Source organism: Elaeis guineensis, chromosome 2 (genome assembly GCF_000442705.2).
Source record: "Elaeis guineensis isolate ETL-2024a chromosome 2, EG11, whole genome shotgun sequence".
Lineage (NCBI taxonomy): Eukaryota > Viridiplantae > Streptophyta > Magnoliopsida > Arecales > Arecaceae > Elaeis > Elaeis guineensis.
The window spans coordinates 72,887,513-72,913,771 of NC_025994.2; the positions used below are offsets into that span (position 1 = coordinate 72,887,513).

Below are 26,259 nucleotides of genomic sequence, written 5' to 3' on the forward strand. Positions count from 1 at the left end.
AATTAACAATAGGATGGCTGATTGGAAACGGAAGCATTTATTCTTTGCTGGCCACCTAGTCCTTTTACAATCTATGCTGTCATCTCTACCTCTTCATATTTTATCTTTGTCTCATGTTCCAATTTATCTAATCCGGATGGTCGACGAGGAGTTTAAAACTTTCTTATGGTGTCATGCATCTAACACAAGGGGTCTTAATTGCGTTATTTAGGATAAAGTGTGCAAGCAAAGTGTTGGTGCAAAAATCCGTTTGCGCCGGAGAAGCTGGAGTCGAGGGAGTCGCGGTCGCCACCGGGACCTACAAAAGAAGTCTAAACCGGAGGTGGAGTTGCTCCGGCAAGACCCTCCGACGCTCAAGTCAGTTCTCTGCCTCAACAAGAATGGAGTGCTCGAACGGAGAATTTAGCAGAGTTTTGAGATAAAAAATGAGAGCTTATAGAATAACGTATCTGAGGTCCCCCTTATATAGGCGGTAGGCTCAACAGACTGATAGTGACGTTCATAACCGTCTCGTAGTGGGCTGCCCACCGTCAGGAGAAATTTGCTGCGAGGAGAAGTGGAGTAGACCCGTGGCCCTCACTGCAGCGCGCCACGTGGAGTCTGCTGCAGGGAGTGGAGCGGCGTCTGTTGTCACGACTTGCCAGTGGATGGGAGAATCGCGCTGCATCCGTCGCAGGAAGTGGAGCAGGATCATGGCCGTTATCGTGGCCTGCCAGGGAGTAGTGGAGCTGCGCGAGATCCGTCATAGGAAGTGGAGCAGTACTATGACCGTTACTGCGGCCTGTCAAGGAGTGATGGAGCTGCGCGGGATCCGTCATAGGAAGTGGAGCAGTGCTGTGACCGTTATCGTGGCCTGCTTAGGAGTGCAGATCCGTCGATTGGAGTTCGGCAGCGGTCGGAGCTGATGACGGAGCCCGGTTCCCATGGGGGTCCGGGCGGAGTTCCCCTTGAGGTTGGAGTCGTGTGCGGAGTCCGGCTCCCGTGGGAGTCCGGGTGGAGTCCTCTTGGTGCTGAAGTCGCAGGCGGAGCCCGGCTCTCGTAGGAGTCCGGGCGGAGTCCCCTGCAATTAAAGTCAGGTGCGAAGTCCGGCTCCCGTAGGAGTCCGGACGAAGCTTACCGGTAGTTGAAGTTGGCGACGGAGTCCGGCTCCCGTGAGAGTCCGGGCGGAGTCCCCCTTGAGGTTGAAGTCGCGAGTGGAGCCCGGCTCCCGTAGGAGTCCGGGCGGAGTCCCCTGCAATTAAAGTCAGGTACGAAGTCCGGCTCCCGTAGGAGTCCGGACTGATCTTACCGGCAGTCGAAGTTGGCGACGGAGCCCGGCTCCCGTGAGAGTCCGGGCGGAGTCCCCCTTGAGGTTGAAGTCGCGAGCGGAGCCCGGCTCCCGTAGGAGTCCGGGCGGAGTCCCCTGCAATTAAAGTCAGGTGCGAAGTTCGGCTCCCGTAGGAGTCCGGACTGATCTTACCGACAGTCGAAGTTGGCGACGGAGCCCGACTCCCGTGAGAGTACGGGCAGAGTCCCCCTTGAGGTTGAAGTCGCGAGCGGAGCCCGGCTCCCGTAGGAGTCCGGGCGGAGTCCCCTGCAATTAAAGTCAGGTGCGAAGTCCGGCTCCCGTAGGAGTCCGGACTGATCTTACCGACAGTCGAAGTTGGCGACGGAGCCCGGCTCTCGTGAGAGTCCGGGCGGAGTCCCCCTTGAGGTTGAAGTCGCGAGCGGAGTCCGGGCGGAGTCCCCCTTGAGGTTGAAGTCGCGAGCGGAGTCCGGGCGGAGTCCCCTGCAATTAAAGTCAGGTGCGAAGTCCGGCTCCCGTAGGAGTCCGGACGAAGCTTACCAGTAGTTGAAGTTGGCGATGGAGTCCGGCTCCCGTAGGAGTCCGAGCGGAGTTGTTCTGTAGTCGATGTCAGCGACGGAGCCCGGCTCCCGTAGGAGTCCGGGCGGAGTTGTCCTGTAGTCGATGTCGGCGACGGAGCCCGGCTCCCATAGGAGTCCGGGCGGAGTTGTTCTGTAGTCGATGTCGGCGACGGAGCCCGGCTCCCATAGGAGTCCGGGCGGAGTTGTTCTGTAGTCGATGTCGGCGACGGAGCCCCGCTCCCGTAGGAGTTCGGGCGGAGTTGTTCTGTAGTCGATGTCGGTGACGGAGCCCGGCTCCCGTAGGAGTCTGGGCGGAGTTGGCTTCTTGCTGAGAACTTCGGCTGAGGATATTTTATACCCAACACCAGTCCCCCTACTTCCGAGTTTGAATTTCGAACGAAGGAAGTACAGAGAGACTGGCGCAGCCGAAGTTGTCCCCTCGAATCCTGCACACGACCGCCTCCAGATATTTTGGCATTAAATGTGCGCGTGCTGGAGTCTTTTCGAATCGGGGCGATATGAAGGGACTCTTCAAAATTCCCATAGGTACACTGGCCCAGGTACGGTGCAATAATAGTCCTGCCAACCGTCAGCTGCTTTCAGCCGCCTGCCATGGTGAGTGGGGCACGTGTCGAGCGCGGACTGGCCTGGGGGGATTCGCGATCATCATAGCGCCGGATCCCAGGGTCTATTTAAACCCGCGCTCCCGCTTTTGGGGCCCTTACCCTGCTTCAGAATTTTAAAAGTGTCTGCCTTCCCTTCGAGAGCCCTGATTCAGTTGATATCTTCTCGAGCCGTAGGCACCTTCCAAATCGTCCCTGTCTTCGTCCCTCTGGTCCCTCAGAGCGATCTAGATTAGTTCCAGCACCTTCATCTTTCTTCCCCCCGCTTAGGGACCTCTTTTTTGGCCATTATTTTTTGGTGTTCCCCTCAGTCAGTTTCCTGTGACCCCTCGCCCCTCATCCTGTCCATCTTCTTAGGGATCTTTAGAGCTCTCCTTCAAACCTACCTGAAATGTCGTCCGGCTCTTCTGCTCCCTGCAGTTCCGAGAGTTCTTCCGCTTCAAACCCCCAGGTCCCTTGCTCTGTAGACGAATCTGCGTCTGGGGCTGGGCTCCATCCGGTTTTTGCACTGGGTGCCATTCCATGTTCCCTGACTCCGGAGGAACTCCTTCTGATAAGGGTTCAGTATGGAGTTCCTCCAGAGTACGATCTGGAGCTGTCTGGCCCTTCTGACCGGGCCAGCACTCCCCCATCCGGTCGTTTTTGCCTGTATCAGGAAGCGTTCCGTGCCGGACTCCGGCTTCCGCTTCCTTCCTTTGTTGTTGCCCTCTTCCGTTTCTCAGACATCTCCTTGGCTTCTGTGGCCCTAATTCTTTTAGGTTCTTGATAGGATTTCTCTCCCTTTGCCACGTAGTCGAGGTCCAACCATCCCTATCCCTGTTTAGGCACTTCTATACTTTCAAGCGCCATCCTTCGGCGAAGGACTGGTGGTACTTCTCCCCCCAGTTCGGTAAGAAGGGGTTGCTGAAAGGTGCTCCTTCTTCAATCCACAATTGGAAGGAAAAATACCTCTTCGTCCACTGCCCGACCCTGAGGCTGGGCCTGCCCCCTTGGGGCTCTCTGAGGGATTCTGTTCGTCGGACCCCTAGTCTGGGGGAGGATGACCTCCAGGCTGCCCGGAAGCTTCTTGCCTATTCTGCTCCTTCCTTTCTCAATCTTCTGAGGGAGCAATTTCTTTTCAACATCGGCCTGAGCCCCCAGGATCCTGCGAGTATTCATGTTTTCCTTTATCTTCTCTCTTCATGCCTTCTCCTTTTTCTTTCCCTTTTTATCTCTTCTTCCTTCTCTCTCTTTTTCCCCTCTGTTTCTTTCTTTCTTTCTTTCTTTCTTCTTTTTTTTTTTTTTTTGATCTTTGACTCTTGATTGATTGGTTCGCTTCTTTTTCTTCTTCCTTTCTTTTCTTTTCTTTTTTTTTTAAGGGATGGACGTCGAAGCAGCGCGGATGCTTGTTAGGGGCCTCAGGGCTCACAAGAGAAAGGGCGTCGCAACCTCCGGATCGGCGAAGAGGGCCAGGGCGGAAGAGTCGAGCTTGGCCGCACCCGCCCAGGCGGCCCCAGCAATTGACATTCCCTCGGATGCCGAGGCAACGGCTCCCCGGGCCTCCTCGAGGAGTCCGCCGACTGGGGCCCCTGCTTCGGGGGTCCGCTCCACAGAGGCGCCCGTGGCCGAGAGGGGGAAGAGGAAGAAATCGATGGCCCGTAGGGTGAGTAACCGCCGAACTACCGCCGACGAGTCCCTATGCTCCGAGGAGGGGCCGGAGAATCCCTTCAATGATAGGGATTTGATCAGGCGGTTGATCGACGGCTGTATTTTGCCCGACGTCGTCGAGAGGATCGACCGCACCGATCCTGAGCAGCGAGCCTGGGACTCTTTGGGGTCCTTCCTTGAGGTAAGCAAATCTTTATTCATCTGGCTATTCGGCCTTTGTTCTGATCCCCCAGTCACCCTTGCAGATTGGGCACCAGCTCCTCGCCAATATCGAGGCGGTGAGCCGTGCGAGGAGGGACATCCTCCAGGTAGAGGAGCACTGCCGGGCCGAGGTTGCTCACCTCCAAGCAAAGACGGCCGAAGTAGCCGCCCTCCAAGAGGCCCTGGAAAGAGAGAAACAAGCCCGGGAGGAGGAGAGGCAGACCTTGGAGGAATCGACGAGAAAGGCGGAGGCCGAGGTCGCCAATTTGATTGAGCAGACTCCAGTCCTGATCTCGGAGGCCAGGGCTCTTGCAGTGGAGGAGTTCAAGGCCTCCGTGAAAATGAGGGACCTGAATGTCCAATTCGGTCAGGAGGCATTCATCAAGGGGTTTGAGCTCTGTCAAGAGAAGGTGGCCAGAAAATTTTCGGAGCTATACCTCAGCTTCCTAGGCGAGGAGTCCGAAGATGAGGCCGGTCCCTCGCCAGCCGCCACCGCAATTGCAGTCCCCTCGTCGGGGACGCCGAATTCTCCAACCCCCGCCCCGAGGTCTGAGACCTCCGGCCTTGTATTTTTATTTCATCGCAACTTTTCTTTTTCTTTTTTTTTTATCTTCAAAAAATCATCCAATCAATAAAGTTGAAATTTCTTGTCGCGGATGGCTTCTCCTCCCTCCCCTTCTTTTCCCTACTTTTCTTCCTGCGATGAATCGTGCTTTGACGCTTTTGCCTTCCGATGGCAGTGTCCTGCAGAAGCACTTCCCCTGCCCTTGGGGATCCCGCTGAAGTCGACGATCCAGCGGCAGAAGAAGGAAGTTCTTCACTTGACAAAGAAGTCGAAGAAGATGGAAGGCGAGCTTCGCAGATTGAGAGAAGGTCATTCTGAAGCCACCGCAAAGGCCACTCACTTTCGGAATCTCCACGTGAAGGAGCTTGATGAATGCAAGAAGAGCGCCAGCGATCGAATTTGGGCTCAGGCCGCCAGGATTAGCGCCCTCAAGGTGGAACTGTCAGCCGCGAAGGGGAAGATCGGCCAGCTGGAAGGAGGTTCGTCCCGGCTCTTGGCCCGGGTCGACGGCGACCAGGCATGGTCGAAGAAGGTCTCCGACCTCCAGCAGCAGCTTCAGGACGCCGAGGTGAGCCACGACGTGCATCGGGCTAGCTGGCGCAGGTAGGTGGAGGAATATAAAGGGAGACTCAGGGCGGCGACCGACGAAGTCGCCCGTCTCCAGAGGCAGCTGGCCAGCAGGGCTCAGCTTACTTCCGTCCGGGATTCTGATGAGCTCCAGTACCTAAGAGGAACCGTTGAAGGGATTTCAGTCGCCCTCGGGGAAAAAACAGCCGAGCTGCAACAACTGAAGATTCAACTGGCATACGAGCAGCGGGCCATTGCGGACGCGGAGGCAGAATCCGAGGTCTTGAGGAAGAGGCGTCGAGAGGCGGAGGCCGAGAGCCAGCGACTTCGTCGGGCGCTCCAGGATGCGCTGTAGAAAAGGGAAGAGCTAGAAGAAGAAATTGAGAATCTAAGGCAGTCCTGGTTGAGAGGTGGAGCAGACAACTCTAGGTCGGAAGGAGCAGAGCCTCCTTAGAGCTCTTTTCATCCTTCTGTCTTTTCATGTATTTACTTTCCTTTTTGTCATTTTACTTTTCTTTCCTTGGCCTTCCGGGCTTTGTAGCGTGTATTACGGAAATGGAATGAAAAGGGTGTTTTGTGTTACCTCATCCGCGCGTTGTGTTAAATTATCGTCCGTCGAACTTTTCTTGTCGTTCGATTTGTCCGATGTAGACGTCGTTGGGGAGGCGCCCAGTCATCGATTGGTTAGCTCGCCTTCCTCGTCGTACGTGGCCGCAAGCCCGAGCTTGGCGGTTCGAACTCCGCATTACTTCGGGGATGTCGCTATATTCCTGACCTATGTCGGGAGTCTTTTTAGAAGTCGGGGGTGTTTGGTAGGAACTCCCTGTCTCCGTTGGGACGAAGTCCTTTAGGTCTTTGGGGTGGTTCATCCTTCATCTGTTTCCACCGTGGTTCGTCACCCTTCCTTTTTAATTTTTCTCCTCTTTTCCGAGTGAGGACCCTTCCTTCGCTTTTGCGGGGTTGCATAGGAGCGCGGAGGTGTCGCTGGGGGCTTTTTCCCTTCGTCCGATCTTGTTGGGCGACCGGGTTTCGTTACCGTCAGGGCGAGATTTTCCTCCCATTCCCGTGAGGGCATGTAAGGGTTATTGCCAGGGCGGGCGGAGTCTTCCTTGCTGCAGAAGTCGTGGACGGAGCCCGGCTCCCGTAGGAGTCCGGGTGGAGTCTTCCTGGGCGTCGTGGATGGAGCTCGACTCCCGTAGGAGTCTGGGTGGAGTCTCCCTTGGCGTCGTGGACAGAGCCCGACTCCCGTAGGAGTCCGGGTGGAGTCTTCCTGGGTGTCGTGGATGGAGCCCGGCTCCCGTAGGAGTCCAGGTGGAGTCTTCCTTGGCATCGTGGACGGAGCCCGGCTCCCGTAGGAGTCCGAGTGGAGTTTTCCTTGGCGTCGTGGACGGAGCCCGGCTCCCATAGGAGTCCGAGCCTTCTACTTTGCTCAAGCCAGGGTGAGGTTCTCCTCCCGTTCCCGACTTGGCTATGGGGGCGCGTTAGGACGCTGTAAAGCCTCTTCTCCCATCCGATTTCGAGATAGTCGGACTTTCATTTTAGGGATGTTAGGATAGGGTTCTCCCCCGGTTCCTAACATACCTTTGTTTCAGGCGTTTGGAGGGGTCATATCCAGTCGTGACAAATCCATGCCAGAGGAGAAGAGTACGTTAAATAGAAAGAAATTTAGATTCAAGGTGAAATCGTAAGTGATACATTTACAGATTTTTCGAGTTCTATGGTTGCGGGAGGCCTGATCCTCCTTGAGGCCCTCTGATGATGGAGTCGATGGTCCCGATGGGAGGCCGGTCCCCGGGTTGCTCCTCCCTTCTCGGCGGTTCAGGCTGCGGAAGGGCCCTTGGTCAATCTCCTCTACCCTCAGGCCTACGTCGGATGAACCTGTCGAGTCGACCTCACCGAATGAGCTCCTCGATCTCGTCCCAGAGCTGGATGCATTCCTTTGTGTCGTGGCCGTGGTCGCGGTGGTAGAGACAGAACTTGTTGGGGTTGCGCTTCCCGGAGTGTGTGCGCATCCTCTCCGGCCTAGGGAGCTGCTCCCTGACCTCCATCAGTACCTGGGCCTTCGAGGCGTTGAGGGGGGCGTAGTTGCAGAATCTCTCTGGTGGGGAACCCCGCCGAACTCCGCGATCCGGACTTCTTTGCCTGCGCACCCGGGGTGGAGTATGGGCGCGCCTGTGCCTAGAAGGGGATCGAGAACGCGGCCGGGCTTCCCTTGGCCTTTTTTCAATTGCGGGCTTACTCGAGTTTCCCGCTTGCCGCTCTCTCGCTGTCTCTTCATCCTTCATTTTGAAGGCTTCTTCCGCTCGGGCGTATCCTTCGGCCCGAGCTAGCAAATCAGCAAAATTCCTGGGGTACTTCTTCTCCAGGGAGAACAAAAGGTTGTTCTTCTGAAGGCCACCCTTCAGGGCGGCCATCACGACTGATTGGTCCAAGTTCCGGACCTCCAGCGCCGCTATGTTGAAACGGTTGATGTAGGCCCGAATGGACTCCCCTTCCCTCTGCTTGATGTTGATGAGGGACTCCGAACCCTTCCGGGGGCACCGGCTGCTGACGAAATGGGCCACAAATTGGTGGCTCATTTGATCGAAGGAAAAGATGGTACCCGGTTTCAAAGCCGAGTACCAGTTCCTCGCCGCTCCCTTCAAAGTGGACGGGAAGGCCCGGCATAGGATGGCATCAGGAGCGCCGTGAAGCAGCATCATCGTCCGGAAGGCCTCCAGATGATCAACCGGGTCCGAAGTCCCGTCGTAGCTCTCGAACTGGGGAAGCTTGAAGTTTGGCGGGATCGGTTCCTGCATGATCATTTAAGAGAAGGGAGGGTCAGTACAAATATCCTCACCATAAGCGGAGGGTGCATGGCGGAGTTCTTCGATCCGCCGGTTCATCTCCTGGAGCCTCCGGTCCAGGAAGTCCTCCCGACTTCGAGTCTCAAGGGTCCTCTGGCGGAATGGGGGTAGGGATCTTCAAGGGGTGGAGTCGTAGTCCGATTGAGGGCTCTCCACCCTCGGGTTCGGTTTCCCAGGAAGGACGGGGCGGCTGGCCCAGGTGGCGCGCCCTGTCGCAGGATCCTGGTGTTCCGGGGACACCCTTTCCAAGCGTGCTGATGCCTGTGGCTGCTGCTGCTGCATAGCCTGCACAGCTTCTGTGAGGCCTTTGACCTGCTGCACCAGCAGGTCAAACTGCTCCGCACCGACCGTCGCCGTCGGAGGAGGAGGTTGAGAAACAGGAGGGGAGGCCGGAGCCTGAGATCTGGCCGCGGAGGCCGTGGATCGTCGCGTGGACGCCTTGCGGGGAGGCATCAAGCAAGGATCCTGTGGGGGAAGCAAGGAGTGGGTGCCGGAGGAGACGGTTGGAGATGGCTCCGTTGAGCGCTCCTTTAAGAACAAGGGTACTGCGAAGACACAATCGCCCCTTCCTCTAGCGTCAATCCTGTTAGTGCAAAAATCCGCTTGCATCGGAGAAGCTGGAGTCGAGGAAGTCGCGGTCGCCACCGGGACCTGCAAAGAAAGTCTAAACCGGAGGTGGGGTTGCTCCGGCAAGACCCTCCGATGCTCAAGTCAGTTCTCTGCCTCAACAAGAATGGAGTGCTCGAACGGAGAATTTAGCAGAGTTTTGAGATAAAAAATGAGAGCTTATAGAATAACGTATCTGAGGTCCCCCTTATATAGGCGGTGGGCTCAACAGACTGATAGTGACGTTCATAACCGTCTCGTAGTGGGCTGCCCACCGTCAGGAGGAATTTGCTGCGAGGAGTAGTGGAGTAGACCCATGGCCCTCACTGCAGCGCGCCACGTGGAGTCTGCTGCAGGGAGTGGAGCGGCGTCTGTTGTCGCGACTTGCCAGCGGATGGGAGAATCGCGCTGCATCCGTCGCAGGAAGTGGAGCAGGATCGTGGCCGTTATCGTGGCCTGCCAGGGAGTAGTGGAGCTGCGCGGGATCCGTCATAGGAAGTGGAGAAGTACTATGACCGTTACTGCGGCCTGTCAGGGAGTGATGGAGCTGCGCGAAATCCGTCATAGGAAGTGGAGCAGTGTTGTGACCGTTATCGTGGCCTGCTTAGGAGTGCAGATCCGTCGATTGGAGTTCGGCAGCGGTCGGAGCTGATGATGGAGCCCGGTTCCCATGGGGGTCCGGGCGGAGTTTCCCTTGAGGTTGGAGTCGTGTGCGGAGTCCGGCTCTCGTAGGAGTCCGGGCGGAGTCCTCTTGGTGCTGAAGTCGCGGGCGGAGCCCGGCTCTCGTAGGAGTCCGGGCGGAGTCCCCTGCAATTAAAGTCAGGTGCGAAGTCCGGCTCCCGTAGGAGTCCTGACGAAGCTTACCGGTAGTTGAAGTTGGCGACGGAGTCCGGCTCCCGTGAGAGTCCGGGCGGAGTCCCCCTTGAGGTTGAAGTCGCGAGCGGAGCCCGGCTCCCGTAGGAGTCCGGGCGGAGTCCCCTGCAATTAAAGTCATGTGCGAAGTCCGGCTCCCGTAGGAGTCCGGACTGATCTTATCGGCAGTCGAAGTTGGCGACGGAGCCCGGCTCCCGTGAGAGTCCGGACGGAGTCCCCCTTGAGGTTGAAGTCGCGAGCGGAGCCTGGCTCCTGTAGGAGTCCGGGCGGAGTCCCCTGCAATTAAAGTCAGGTGCGAAGTCCGGCTCCCGTAGGAGTCCGGACTGATCTTACCGACAGTCGAAGTTGGCGACGGAGCTCGACTCCCGTGAGAGTCCGGGCGGAGTCCCCCTTGAGGTTGAAGTCGCGAGCGGAGCCCGGCTCCCGTAGGAGTCCGGGCGGAGTCCCCTGCAATTAAAGTCAGGTGCGAAGTCCGGCTCCCGTAGGAGTCCGGACTGATCTTACCGGCAGTCGAAGTTGGCGATGGAGCCCGGCTCCCGTGAGAGTCCGGGCGGATTCCCCCTTGAGGTTGAAGTCGCGAGCGGAGTCCGACTCCCGTAGGAGTCCGGGCGGAGTCCCCTGCAATTAAAGTCAGGTGCGAAGTCCGGCTCCCGTAGGAGTCCGGACGAAGCTTACCGGTAGTTGAAGTTGGCGACAGAGTCCGGCTCCCGTAGGAGTTCGGGCGGAGTTGTTCTGTAGTCGATGTCGGCGACGGAGCCCGGCTCCCATAGGAGTCCGGGCGGAGTTGTCCTGTAGTCGATGTCGGCGACGGAGCCCGGCTCCCGTAGGAGTCTGGGCGGAGTTGTTCTGTAGTCGATGTCGGCGACGGAGCCCGGCTCCCGTAGGAGTCCGGGTGGAGTTGTTCTGTAGTCGATGTCGGCGATGGAGCCCGGCTCCCGTAGGAGTTCGGGCAGAATTGTTCTGTAGTCGATGTCGGTGACGGAGCCCGGCTCCCGTAGGAGTCCGGGCGGAGTTGGCTTCTTGCTGAGAACTTCGGCTGAGGATATTTTATACCCAACACAAAGAATTAAGCAGGCTTGGGCCTTTCCTCCTTAACCACTAGAAGGTTATTCAAATAGGTTCATGGATGAAAATAAATATTTTATGCCTATTTATTTCATATGGGTTAAATGGGTTCAGCTTTTATGTTGCTTTTTCTCTTCGCGGGCATGCATCTGCATTGGGAGGAAGAACAAGCTTCTGGTATTGTTCCTCATACCATCTTTGCAGGGGTTTCAATGCAAAAATTTCATGCACTTGTTACTCTTTGTTTCCTTATCAGATATATAGAACTCTTTGCCACTATCCTCTCTACTTCTACGTTGGGATTTTTGTCAGACTATTTGTATTGAGCAAATTCAGCAAGCTCTGATCTCTAAATGTGCAGGAGAAGCCAGGTTCACCATCCAGAATTCCCTCTTAATTTCTACTATGGGACAACTGCTATACATTTCATCTATACAGGTTAATCAAATCATGAGTTCAGGTGTATTGGGAGATCATGTCACTGCTCACTGTTTGGTCTTGGTTTGACTCCTCAATTTTCTCGAGGACATGAGTTCCATGTATATCTTATAGAAGAGCATTATTCTAGGCTATACCTATTATTTCTACTGGGTTGTTTTTTTCTTCAAATACTGCTGTTGGGTCATCTCAGCACCTCACTGTTTTATGTCAGCAGAGTTCAATCTATGTCTGTCATGGGCATTGGTCTTCACATTGGTTTTGTATCTCAACTTATGCATTTTGCAGTTAAGGTATTGCAGTTGCTTCGTTTTGCTGCTCAATTTGGAAGGCTATGGCACTTATTTTGAACTAACAAATACTTACACACTATAATGCTGTCATCAACAAATACAAGATTGTGAATCATCAACTACTTCTTTGGTGTTAAAAGACTACTGTTTATATCTCATTACGCTGATGGTCTATTGGTTTATTCTATTGGTTTATAGGACTTGTTTTGTTTCCATTTGATACTTTTGTCAGACCTTCCTCCTACTTGTCTTTGTGTGCAGGAGATTTTAGTTTCTTTGAGTCTCGTACTGTGAAATTATCCATACTTTGCTGTATTCTTCTTAGCTTTCTTAATGCACAGCCACTGGCTCCTCAATTTACCAAAAAAAATCTCATAAGAGTTCGGTATGAATTAGTGGGAGACTCTATGACAGCTCACTAGTTGGTGAGAATGCTATTTCAGAAGGGCCGCTCCAAGGAACGACTGCAGCGTCCGAGTTTGATCTATATACTCGGACTTTGTTTCATGAAAACAAGACAAGTGATAACAAATCAAGTCTTTCCCTAAAAGCATACCATCTCATTAGTTTCTAAGCCTTTTCATAAGAACAATTGAGAAATCCTAGATGATTATCCCTACCCTCGGTAGCTTACGAGTTTATGTCCATCCTTGGCTGGGTACCATTTCTTTTCTCTCTCTTGGAGTCGGTATCCGAATTCGTAGCGGAGAACTGAACCAAGATTTTTGTCATCATCAATCGAATCATTATTCGGTCACATGATATCAGTTTATCAATGGGGATGAATTCAATTTCGGACAGTTTGCTAACTTTAGGAAAATCTTTGAAACTTTTTAAAATTGAGGGGACATTTTTTAAATCAGCCCTAAGTTAAGAGGTGTCCCTATAACTTTCCTAAAACATTCCGTGCTCTTCCTATTCAATGAAATATAAGGTGGCATGGCACCATCTCTCCCTCTCTCCACTCTTGTTATACTTACCAAAAGAAATAATTTAAACTTGTTATAGCATAAGAAACATTAAAGAAAACATTACATTCATGAATACTACAAAAAAAATAATTTTAAGTGTAGGGAAAAATTTAAAATCATAACTATCATATGATATTGTCTCTGTATCACACATATATCCAACACTAAAATTTTCATCTGACTTTTTTGTAAGAGAAGCTGACTAAGAGGAATGAATTTGCCTTATCAACATAGAGCAATAAAAATAGTGATTGCTCAAAACTTTCCCTCCATTATCGTAGAGAAATTTATTTAGAGAAATAATTTTTTTTTATCAACTTGGACTAATAACAACAAGGATTGTTTGGTTAGATTCTTTTTCCTCTCCTTTTGTTTCTTTTTCTTTTCTTATTTTGTTTTGCTAATATTTTAAGCTTCGATCATTTGAAAGATGGCCAACGGGCCAGGCTACCTATTGGCGGCCTGATGTTGGCTCAAAATGGACCGTGTCTGGCACGACTTGTAATAAATAATAATGGACTATACTAAGCACAGCCCATATCCCTATGCCGTGATGGGCCTGAGATTTGTAAGCCCAGGCCCGAGCATGGCATGAACCCATTTAAGACTAGGCACGACACGGCCCATGGGCCATGCCTAGCCCGGCACGACGAGCTTGAATAAAAAGCTCGTCGCATTACATTCCTATCGGGCCATGCCAAGCATGGCATGATTATACCCATTACAGACCTATACTGGTAACATAATGGTAATATTATTTTTTTGATTTTAATGGTAAAATTTTAAAAAAATATCACTTTAAACCCCCCCCCCAACGGCCATATAATGGCTATATTTGAGGGTAGTGAGGTCATTTGACAATTAATATAATTTTCTGATAACAAGAATTATCAAAAGACCAATATACCCCGACCAATGGTCATAAATGACTAGTTTGTGAGGGTATTTTGGGAAGCATAAAAGTTTCTAATATTACCAATCTTCTTTTACTCTCAATCTTCTTCTCTTTACAAGCTCTTTCTATTTACTTGCTTACTTACAATCAAGTTTGCTCAAGTGTGCTTGAATCTCAAAGTTGAATGATCAAGCTACTGGCGTTAACTACCAAGTGCTCTCATCCTCTATCTTCAGTGAAGAGTATATACTTCTCAACTTAATCTTTTTATTTTCACTTTTTGTTATTGGCATAAATGGATTCTTGTTATGATAGCACCCCTAGTATGACCCCCAATGAGGAGACGAATACTCCTCAAGAAATCACTAGTGTTCGTGTTCGTAAGACTAGGAGAAAAATTAGTGAGGTATGGAAAGATTTTGATAAATCTAGAAATATCCAGAGTGAACCTACGATAGTTTATAAGAAATGCAAAGCCGTTCTGACTGCTAAGTCATCTAATGGCACTGGCCACTTGAAACACTGTATAAAACATATGACGTAAAAATCTAAGCCCAATTGAATTTAGCTGGGGATAGTCATAGTTCTTAGCAATATGGTCAAGAAATACAACGTAAAGAGTTTGCTAAGTGGATAATTCACGAGGAAGAACCATTTATAAGAGCTGAGTTAGAAAAATTAGAGCGATATATCCAATGAGATCGACAATCCCAATATAAATGAATTAGTGAGAAAACTTTTCGCAGAGAAGTGATGAAACATTATATTGAAATGAGAGTTGGGCTTCAAAAATTATTAAGACCCTTAGATTATAGAGCATTAATGACTTGTGATATCTGAACTGCTCACTACCAATGTGCTAGTTATATTTCTTGCACTGTGCAATTTATAGACCATGAATGGAACATGAATAACTTGAATTTCCACACACTGCACTTATAATTTCAAATATTATTATGACAACTATAATATATTATGACATTCAAAATAAGATATTATCTATTACTTTTGATAATGATCAGTCTAATAATAGTACTGCTATTTTTTTACTGGAACAATCATTAAATCCAATTTCAAATGATGACTGCTTACATATTAGATGTATATGCCATCTACTTGACCTGTGTATGCAAAATAGATTAGATATTATAAATCGCTTGATCTCTCGAATTAAGGATGCCATCCGATTCATCGAGCATTCCCCTTTGAGAAAATAAGATTTCAAACAACTATGCAACTCTCACAGTAAGGCATATAAAAAATTTAAACTTAAAGTTGTGCATAGATGGAATTTCACAAATCTTATGTTAAGTGATACATTTGAATATTTTGAGTTGATAAATGCTTTTGTAAATTCTCAAATGCCTTTTGAGGAACCTCTAACTTATGAGGATTGATGTGTCATCAAAATTTTATAAGATTTTTTAGAAATATTTTTTAATGCAATAATTTTTTTTTAATATATATTATCCTACTTTTTATGAATTTTTATATATATATTATTCAGATTATTGAAAAATTTTCTATACATAGAAATGATGAAACTTTGGCCCCACTAGTTCACATAATGGAGGCTAAGTGGAGAGAATATTGGCTTAGGTTCCAAGCGAAAAGAATATTGGCCTAGGTTAATTATCATACACTCTATTGCTGCTATTTTTGATTCTAGAATTAAATTGACTAGTGTTGTTTATTTACTTGATGAATATTATCTGTACATGCTAACCGATTCAACTGGTAATAAAGAGACAATTGAACATTATTTTTATACCATGTATAGTTTGTATGATGCCAGATTTGGAGGCAGTAGAGCTGGCATAACTATATCCACATAATCAAGCATAAGTAGTAGTGGAAAGCACAATGTGTTGCAACAAATAGTCTAACGATAACAACAATCAGATGGTAATTCATTTTCATCATCCCTATTATTAGAATTAAATTTTTATCTCACCAACAACATCACCGCTATCCTCAATCTCAATTAGCTAAATAATTTTGATATTTTGCAATGATGGAAGTCGCAACAAAATACCTTTCCGCTGCTTGCCGCTATGGCACGGGATATCTTGACTGTACCAATGTCTATCGTCACTTCAAAGTCTACATTCAACATCAGTGGATGAAAAGAGAAGCATAATGATCAAAGAATCTATAGAGATGTGTATCAGTTTCAAAGAATGGCTAGATGCGGAAAACCGACTCCAAGGTGTTGGCGGATATCTAGCAAGTTCTAAAGATGATACGAATACAATCGTCGCCAACGAATCCACAACATCTCTCATCGAGACAGAATTTCAATAATTATAATTTAAAAATATATTAAATTTTATTTTTTAATATGAATAAAAATTATGATGTATTTTTTTAATTTTTTTTAACTTTTATATTTTTATAATTTAAATAATAAATAATTTAATTATTAATAAAAATTTTGAGATATTTTTTCATAATCTTTTCTATATGTATATTCCAATTAAAACAACAATAAGTAATGAAACTTAAATAACTAATATTATTTTATGTCACTTGTTACTTAGTTTTTAATATTTTAATTAATTAATAATAAATTTATAAATCTAAAAAAAATAAATATTAATATAAAAATTTTATTTTTAAAATATTTAATATTAGATATAAAAAAATTGAAAACGGGCCTAACGGATTCGGTACGATCCAGGCACTCGCGTGCCTGCATGTGCCTGGGTCATGCCGGTTGGGGGAGGGGTGGGGTTGTTGGTGGTGGGTTGTGGTGTTGGCGGGCGTGGTTTGCTCAAGAATTTTTATTTCCGGCTGATCCAGTACTATCCGCTGGCCATCTCTAGACTATTTCGGCTGTGCAAGTCTAGACTTATTTTATTTACCAAAAAAAATCTTAGATAGCTTGCCACTGCCACCATTTTGTCCCCACAGGATAAGAATTAAGAGAAGAAACAAAGAAAATGATACAGAAGATTTTTTAATAGTGGTGGTGCCACAATTGCAGTGGTGTTAATGGGAGTGCCAGCATTAGTGGTTGCAGTGGGCTGGCTTTAGCTTCAAGCCATGTGTCAAATCCTTGTACGATGACATTTTTTTTTTTTTTTGGGGGGAAAAGAGAAAACAAAAGTCTAACTACTTTCCAATCAGGATGAGTAGGCGAGTTTGAGCGCTTGGATAAATGAACAACAATAGCTGTATTTGGAATTTCCTTCATTAAAGCAAATAAAAGAGCAAACTGAATATGATGATGCTATTGTTCATTTTATATCAAGGCAAGCTTAAGAAAGCTAAGTAAGACGACGAAATCCCACCATCAAAGCTTGTGGTGGAGTCCATGTCTGTAGCCTTATGCTATGAATAGTTTATGTCATGCATAGAATATAGTTTACTCAGGTCGCTTATCAAGTGTTTCTTTGAACAAAGTCACATCCATCAATTGTGGTAAAACATCGTTTTCAATTCATTTCACAGTCAATTATCTTACCCATACTTCCAAGAAACCAAGTGAAGCCATTAATGCTGACTGAATTCTGATAACCATCGCATCATACGGTGAATTGCAGCTAGTTTGCCTACCACAATTTTCTGAAGCACTAAAAGGAAAATTGAAGCCATACACACTTAAAATTTCACATCCCATTAGATTGCGTAGAAATAATGCAACTAACCTACATGCTTTTAGCTTTCATTCCAAATGCCCAATGTAGAGGAGCGATGAAGACAGGGTTGTGACCCATAATAATGTAATTTGTCGTGCTATTAGCATCCTAATAAAGGCTAATTGATGGTGTTATTGGTGTTTGCTCCACAGTATCTTAGCTAATCCAGAGGCACGGGTAAAAGGAACATAATTTTATCAAAAAAAATCTAAACATTCGAGATCTGCGAAAATAGAAGGTAGTGGCTGTGTAATGCTGAGCAAGTTGGATTAAGCTGGAAGGATCCAGCGGCCCACAGAAAGTGGAGATGGCACGATGCCGATGAGGGGGAGGGAGGCCGAGGCTGATCCCAGCATGACGAAGAAAACAACCCATCTCCAGAATTTTTTTTTCACCTGGCAAGGAACGACACGCAGGATCCCATCGCACTCTCCCTCCCTCGCTTACGCTCTCATATCCATCCATTATCAGACCCGTGAAACAAACAACAGTACTTGACTAGTTATCTTACAACCATCATCACCCGGTACAAAAGAAAACAGCGGGCAGCATAAGACAAATAAAGGTAAAAATTGGCAACTACTGTTTGCAACCTGCAGTGTTAAATCTGGATAGGATCTTCATGTATCATTGGAAGTAATTTAAAAGAATGCTGCAAACAGTAGAAAGATCAATCAACAGCTAGTACCAACCAAATAGTTCATCATCCACGGAGGCTATTATACACAGATGGTAAAAAGCTAAGGCCACCATGTTAATCTGCAAAGAAGAACTGGTGCTTGGGTTGGTTGAGCCTATTCAAACAGCAAGTCACAAAAAAGCACTCAGTGCCGGCTGATGACAACTTCTGACAACCCAGTGTACTGGAAGAAAGAACCCCTTCTATAACTATAAGAGAAAATTGATGGAAAGAAGAAAAAAAAAAAATGTAATGAGCACCAAAAATTTTGATCATGTAAACAAACTGAACAAACATTATTATGTACACCACATCTCATATTCTTATTCAAAACTCTTCTGTTCACCACCATTGTTAGAGTGTCAGCCATAAGGGCAAGCGACATCCAACACAACTCATCATATACGTACGTACGAATCATGTACGTCAAACTTTGAATCTACCGACCGAAGAGGGTCTTCTGATTCATCAGAATTTAGAGAGAATATGTCAACAGGTGCACTAGTGCAGTCGTAAGTCCTCCCACTAAATCTGGATTGACCTCCTTGCCGGTGCTGATCAAGAAAGATCACTATGGCAGTGATGTCATCATGAAAATGGCGCCTCACTCCCTTCTCTATCCGTTTTATATCATCATATCTCATTTCCCTTTTTCTTGCAGCCTCATTAAGGGCAGCTCTCACTAATCTCTTTGCTATTCCCTGCAGAAATTTGAACATCAATGTGGAATGTTTAGATTGCTACGAGAAGGGAATGATTAAATATGAAAACCGGTCAACATGTTAGAATAAAGAAATGGAAAAAAAGAGAGCTTACTGCTCTTGGGTTCTTGAAGACTATCTCAACTGCAGCCTCATCAGTTAATTGCTCCCAGAGCCCATCTGATGCAAATATCAAAAATAAGTCATTTGGTTTAAGCTTACGGGTCTGGATTGATGGCTCTGCAGTCATAACCGGTCGCTTCAATGGAACAGGAGAAACAGAATGCTGGAATAATGGGTCCCTACTGAACTCAGGTTTCTTCAGGTAGACATCCCCAATGGACCTTGATACCTAACCAGAGGGCAAATAGCAGGGTTAGATATAAATCATTTCCATTGTAAACCTGTCATCTGCATGTAAAATTTATTTTATATATGACCAAAGTCCACGGACATGCACATCAGATATATTGTCATAGATAACAATGTATAGGCTTATGCATTAGAAGCCATAACCATTTGATTTGTACAGTGACAGAGATTTCATGTGTTATTTTTAAAGATTACATCTTTGAAGCTGTCAGTTAAGGTCAGTCAAACCATAAGGTACGTCATATTTGAAGATATCAGGTGACACACATTAAGCATGTTAAGAGCATGCAAAACAGAAAATGTCAACGTTGCCACTTAAAATATCAATATAATCATCTTCTCACTTTGAGCTACAATTATGGAGAGCCCTCAAAGTCTTACTTGGTGCTGGCAGCCAAAACTCACAACCACCAAAGCTCCCCCCTCCGGAACTCTGACCAACCAAGCCCAGAAAATATAAAGAGCAAATACAATAAAATGTTGTCTATAGAATGAATGAACTTTCAGAATATCTATTAACTGTTTCTCTAAGGAGAAAAAGAAAAAGCACAGAACTAAATTGCGGGTTATGATAACCCAAGCTACACAAAGACACTTAGCCTATGCAATTATCAAAAATGGTGTTGCATGAAGATGTAGATAATAAAGTGGAAGCTGGAAGTCCAATGAAATGCCCACAGGATCCAACAAATTAGACCTTTTCTTACCCACAACACCAAAAGGCCATCCATGTCAAAGACTGAATGCCCATACACTGGAGTTGGTTGCAATTATCAGCTTAAGACACATACTAACATAGAAGATGATATGCCTCAACTTGTTCAACCTTTTCACTTTACAGAGAATATATTCTCCAAAGTTGGTTATGCATACCATAAGTGCTTTCAAAAAGAAGATTTCCATCTGAATGATGACTAAAGAATACGGTGTGATGCATCCAAGTACAGGACATAAAAAGCTGGGACTTCACCCTGGAAAAGGAACATTGCTTTTTTAAAACAATCTGAACTAAAGCATCTTGACACAAAGCACACCGACTTAAAAGATTAGATACTGTTTGGAAAGACTGACCTTATGATAACATTAGGCAATATCCAAGTATCACTGCAGTAGAAACTAAACATAAACATAAATTACATGAATTGATTGGAATAGTGATATTTAAAAAATAATAGTCAGCAGTGGGGAGAAAAGATATTGGAACTCAGAATGGACGACAATGTTACAAGAACCAAAAGAAAAGGTCCCGAGGAATTAAGGAAAAATGAATTCATTTAATAGTCTCATATCCATCTGCAGTAATGAAATCCACGGGTAGGACATTGTTTCAATGATTCTAAACATAAAGCTTGATCTACATTAAGCATTTTCAATTAAAAACCAATCCATCTTACCTTGGGCCCTTAGCTCAATGAGGAAATGCATAAGATTCCACCAGATCAATAAATCTAAAAAGTTTCGATGTCAAAGGCCAATCACATGGTTTAATACCCCTATATATTTGACCAAATATATTAATTACATAAGAAAGATAGTTTCACGACACAGTTCTACCAACAGAACTGAACACTGATTAGAGAAATTTTATCAACATACTAACAGGGCTAGGCTGATGGAGCAAATTATCAACTGACACACAGGTCATCAAGCACAAACATGAAAGAAGTTGCCTATAAAGTGATATAATTAGAAGAGCATGACTACAGTTCATCTGTCAGATCACTGCTCAGTTCACCAGTCTAACAAAGCAGTAAGGGATTGAAGCAGTACACTGCAAGGCCGGCTGAGTCCATCAAGCCCTGCCTACTGCTCAGCTCATTTCCACATCAAACTGGTCAACTGAGCAGTGAGCTGATGGGTGATCTTTGGCATTTTCCTAACTAAAGGCATCTCCAGAATAACATGTATAATTGGGACAGTCAAACTCATGCTTTAGAATTTGCTGTATAGAATTACAGGTCAGCCCCAAACATCTCGACCCAATCAGTGCAAATAAAATGAGAAATAAATCAGAGAAACAAGAAAATATAAATTTGGACAGTCTTAACTCAGCGCTCTGCAAGGAATATGTGGTAACAGACAGTTAACTCATCAAATCATTATCTAAATCATGGTCTGGTCCAGTTCCAGGATTACGATAATATCTACTCTCCATTAATTCATAACAGGATAACATGACAGAACAAATGGACACTCCAATACCTATATAAATCTCATTTTCGAAGAACAAATCACATTAACCTACAAATCATATCTCGAAACTTGAGAAATCTGAAAATTTGTACCTTGCTTTTTTTAAAAAAAAGAAAAAAAATCTTGAGACGCTCTTTACAAATCTAAATATCACCCATTGGCAGCTTGTGTGGATAACCTCCAGGGAAAAAACAAAACCTAATAATCACAGAAATTTAAGAAAGTAAAAGAAAATTATTAGAAACGGTAAAGAAGAAGGCCAGGGTTTCCTCACCTGAATGATCCCCTTAATCCGCCAGACCCCTCGGCTGTGTACCACGATATGGGAATCGTCCGGGTGGAGCGCGGTGAGCTCCTTCCGGACTTCCTCTACGGCAACGTTGTGGTCGGTGGAGAGCCGCTCGGCCACCACCGCCCTTCCGTTGGTGCTCTGGCGGCCAAGCACGGCCCGAGAGTCCCCCAGGTTCGCCACGTAGACCGTGTCCTCCGTGATCGCCCCCACGAGGCAACACGAACCCACTGACGCCATCTGCGGCCGCGACAGCCATGATCGCTTCACCAAATGCAAGAACTCCTCCTCCGTCGCGTCGAATGCCTTCTTGATCACGTCCGCCGACAAACCCCCTTGCTCCTTCGCGAACTCTGCCCAATTACGACCAGATTGCATCAGATAAAAAAGCGATTTTGACGATCGAATCGAGAGAAAAGTCGAAATGGATCGATCAACGCATCAAAAAGGGGAAGAGGGAGGGAGACGGTACTGTGGAGGTATGGGAAGAGGCGGCTGTTGACGAAACGGGATGCCTCGGGGCCGCCATGGCCGTCGTATACGCCGACGTAGGTGGCGGAGGGGGATGTGATCACCTGGCCCTGGTCCTCAAGGGAGTGGTTGGCCTGGACGACGGCGATGGAGAAGTCGCCGGTGGCGTGAGGTTTGAGGTCCAGGTGCCACAAGAGCCCATCCCCACCACCAAGCCTCCCAAAGCACCGCTCCAGCGGCCGGAAGCACGATCGCAGCATCACCGCCGCCGTCGGACGATCTCAGGATCTCAAGAACCGAAAGAGCCGGAACTCGGGGTTTTGGAGATTTCTTCCGACGCTTCGTCTTTGAATTCTTCGAAGGAACGGGGGGGAGAGTGGAAGATGGGTAGAGGTGGGTGAGGGGGGGAGAAGATGGAAGGTATTGACGCGAAGACGGCGAAACTTCGCGTGGACAACGCGCTAAGAGAACAGAGAGGAAGGTGCGGGGACGCGAGCCGGGACTTTATCTCCTCTTCGTGGAACGCGGTTGGGATTGGCAAGGAGGCTGGCTTATGGCAGGAGGTGCCACAAATGGTTTTACTCCAGCGCGTTTGCTTGGTTGATACGCCACTGACGTGTAAAATTCGCGGCTGCAATTGGGTCGGGTTTACCATGACCCGGCACGATCCCAACCCGGTTAGATCCGGTATTCAGGATCTATAAGTTGAGTTGGGACCAATGGTTGGACCCATTTTAAATTTCGGCGGAGCCTGGGTTATGTATTTCTCACCCAAACCCAACTTTATATTAATCAGATCTAGTCTGGATCAACAGACAATGAACCTGAACCTGACTCGGATCTAATCTGACCCGATTCAAAAACTCCAACCATATAAAACCTCCCTCTCCTTTGCTATAAATATCTATTCCGATTAATTAGATAAACTTTCTTTTAAATTCAGCATCTCCTCTTATATATATTTTCACTTAATTATATTTAAGTGTTTGTATCATTGTTTTTTTTTTTTTTTGTGTATTCTTTTTTATAATATTCTCAAGTATATCAATATGTGTTTTAAACTTCATAGTTTGTAAATTTAAGAGTGATCTATTGCATGCATAATTTTTCTTCAAAGGAATTCAAATTTAAGTTGTCTCCTTCTAGTTCTATTTTTATTTTTTTAATATGTTATTGTTTAACCATTAATTATTATATTTAACTATAATAGAATAATTAGATATCTGACTCAAACTGCAAATCCTATCTGGTCCTAATTGGAATCCAAATATTTGAAGTTGGGTCTAGGTCATACTTGACCTCGGTCTAACCCAGATAACTTGTTGGATTTAAAATCCATTCAGTTGACCCGATTGGATGAGCTAATGAGTTGGGCCCTAGTCTAAAATCATGACCAAAATACAAGTTAGGTTGGATCGAGGTCAAACATATCTCAGTCCAATCTGCTCGGTTTGCAATCCTATTTCTTTCTAGTTTAATACGTTTTCACACCAAGAGTCCTTGTTGCCACTACAAGACAGCTCTAAAAATTTACGAGGAGATGGAAGAGCGAAAAAATTTGATATAGTTGAAAACTACATAAGAGAAAATTAGTGGTGATATTATCATATATTATGCTGTCTGGAGTTACTTCACTCTTAAGTAAGGAGACGATGCTTTCTTTATTGACTGGACAAGAATCTCAACCTTAAACTCATAGAATATGAATGTAACAAGAAAACAAAGTAGGATGATAGTTTCTCATGAACTGAGAAGACAACTAGATACTTCGTACTATGATATGACTCGACCTATATAGAGCATATAGAATTTGATTGCAGATATCATCAAATTTGATTAAGAATATTATCATCATTATTGATATCATGCAAATGTAATCATTATCTTAATTTTATGATAGAGAATATTTTTTTGTTAAGTTTGATTAAAAGCTTCAAAAGAGAACATATTCCATCATTATCATTGATCAGTAATTAGGTAAAAATATTTATTAATGAGTATCTCAAAGTTGTATACAAAAAAAAAAAGAGAATGTGGTGTACTATTTGCAATATAGCTTCAGAGTTATACGTCAAAATGTAGTTATGAATAGGAATGCTATTATAATATTTTTTTAAATAAAATATTATTTTAATATTTGAACAGATATAGGGAAGTACATAGAATGGTCAGTGAAACAGATACTCACATGGCAGCATATGACTAAAAATATATATATAATTTAATTAAATAATATGAATGTTTATCAACGGCACTTGAAGAAGTTAGAAAAATTGGACATGCAAGAAAGTGGAGAAAAGAAGAATGGGCAAAGTTTTATTTTAATATTGATTTTGTTTTACAACAGTCAAATAGAATTTTTATTAGTGGAATCCACAAATATTCGGTTAACTCTTAAGTTTCCAACCTAGATTTCAACCTAGGATATTAGGTTAGTCACATTTTCAAGGAAGATTCCAAAATTGAGCTATTTAGAGTCTCAAACTCTTTAAGCCAAATTATCCATACCCTTCGTTTGCTTCAGAAAATATTTCTTGAAGCTATTTTAGTCTCCTAAAACACTAATGTTTTGCATAGAACATGTTACAAACAGAAATCACAGCTCAAATAAAAAAATAAAAATAATAAAGAAAGAAAGAAAAATTAGCAAGTGAAAATCTTCCAACAAAATTTCATTATGTTTAAATGTAGCCACACAAGTAAAAGGATTCTCCTAAAACACCTTATTATTGTCATGCTTCTTTATTTTGAAGTGTGTTACATTATATATATCTTGGATATTTTGTTATTTATAGGAATCTTATATTTTATACAAACATACGAAGCATGATACTTTTCCAATGCAATTAAAACATATAAAGCATTCTCTCCAACTGCGTAGCAGCTGTTACAAGTTAATACCCAAATAAATTAAGAAGATGAGGCTCTGTGAGTAGATTTATTTGGGAGTCTTTGCCAATGGATAATGGTTGGTACAAATAGTTTAGATACCATTTACCTCATGCTGTGCCTTTGCTCTCTCATATCTTTGATCATTTCCTCTGGAAAACTTGAATAATGATTTTTTTTTTTTTTGTTTTTTGGGTAACATTCAGAAGCTTTAAGCTTTCATTACCAAAGAAAAATATGTCAGTTACAAGATAGTTTTTGTCAAGACAGTTACAAGCCTAATAGAACACCAGAGTACATAGGAGAGGAACCTAAAAAGATAATGGACATGGTATATATCAAGGAATCTGGCACATCTGAATACGTAACCATAACAATATTAGTCAACAATAATAGAGATCAGCATCAACTGCTGCAGGTGACTGAGTGAGTAGAGAAATAAGGTGAAAATGAGATTTTATTTCTTTCACAATTTGGTATTGCAAAACATAGGTATATATTGGCTGGGGTGGGAGGCGGGGCGGGGGTTGCAGCGAAATTTAAATTTAAAAATTTAAAATTTTTAAATAAGTTACTTTCCAAAGATGTTTTTCCTTTGGCTACCTTATTGAGATCTTTTAGTCCTATATCAGTAGTAGAAAGATTGTTGGAGCTCTTTATATGAGAAAAGGGTTTGTCGAAGCCCTCAGATAAGCTTTTTCTCAATTTCCCTTCATAATCTTTTCCATTACAATATCTCTTCTTTTTTTCATTTTTCTAAATACTGGAAGAGTTTTCACCAACCTCCTCCATGGTCATGCTTGTGGGTAGGGGTAAGCATGATCCGGTTTGGATCGATTTCATGTTCAAACCTAAGCCAAACCAGCCTTAAACGGTTTGACATTTCTAGAAATCAAACCGAACCAATAGAAGATTGAAACCGAATCAAACCAATATGGTTTAAATGATCTAGTTTGGTCTGATTTATCGATTTATTTATTTATTTATTTATTTATTTTTGTGATTCATGAAGACTATTTTTCTTCTTACATAAGAGTACCACAAGAAAATTTATCAAGTAAAATGATTTAAATTGTCATAAAATATTGTCACTCAACAAAATAAAATTTTTAAATAAATACCATCATTAAGGATTAAGATAAAGATCCGCAACACATTACAACAAAAATAAACAATCTAGTAAGTCATTTAGGGTTTAAGGCTAATCAATACAAAACCAAATTGATAAATAACACCATAAATCTAGAATAATTTTCTAATACATTAATACTCTAACATAAATAATACCCTAATTAAAACAACATCATTTTATTAAAGCTGGTTTGGTTCAGTTTGAAAATGATTTTATTTATTGACAAATCTGGTTCAATCTAAATTTATTTTTTATATATCAAAAACCAACCAAATCAAACCGAATAAAATTTTAAACCCAACCAAACATGTGGTTTGGTTCGGTTTCATTAGTTTGATTGGTTCAAGTTCGATTTTTGCTCACCCCTACTCACAGGCAAAGGATTTCGATCATATCTTGGGTAGAGCTGTCAACGGACCGAGTTCAGACCAAGACCTGTGGGTATTTACCTAACGAA

At 45.0% G+C, this 26,259-nt stretch overlaps 1 protein-coding gene across 1 annotated transcript; it reads right to left on the minus strand.

Moving 5' to 3' along the window:
- Positions 1-17,937: 17,937 nt before the first annotated feature.
- On the minus strand, positions 17,938-22,307 carry LOC140855634 (probable protein phosphatase 2C 78). Its single transcript, XM_073251836.1, has 4 exons — positions 21,783-22,307; positions 21,296-21,663; positions 18,572-18,808; positions 17,938-18,456 (listed from the first exon to the last, which is right to left on the minus strand). Exons 1-4 carry the CDS (start codon positions 22,039-22,041, stop codon positions 18,154-18,156), a joined length of 1,167 nt encoding a protein of 388 aa, XP_073107937.1. The 5' UTR covers positions 22,042-22,307; the 3' UTR covers positions 17,938-18,153.
- Between the last annotated feature and the right edge of the window lie 3,952 nt (positions 22,308-26,259).

Coding starts and splice junctions, on each gene's coding strand:
- LOC140855634 (XM_073251836.1), bottom strand. CDS start 22,041: ATGCTGCGATCGTGCTTCCGGCCGCTGGAGCGGTGCTTTGGGAGGCTT. Junction 18,809..21,295: donor GGATTAAGGGGATCATTCAG/GTGAGGAAACCC, acceptor CCCTCTGGTTAG/GTATCAAGGTCCATTGGGGA. Junction 18,457..18,571: donor TCTTCAAGAACCCAAGAGCA/GTAAGCTCTCTT, acceptor AAATTTCTGCAG/GGAATAGCAAAGAGATTAGT.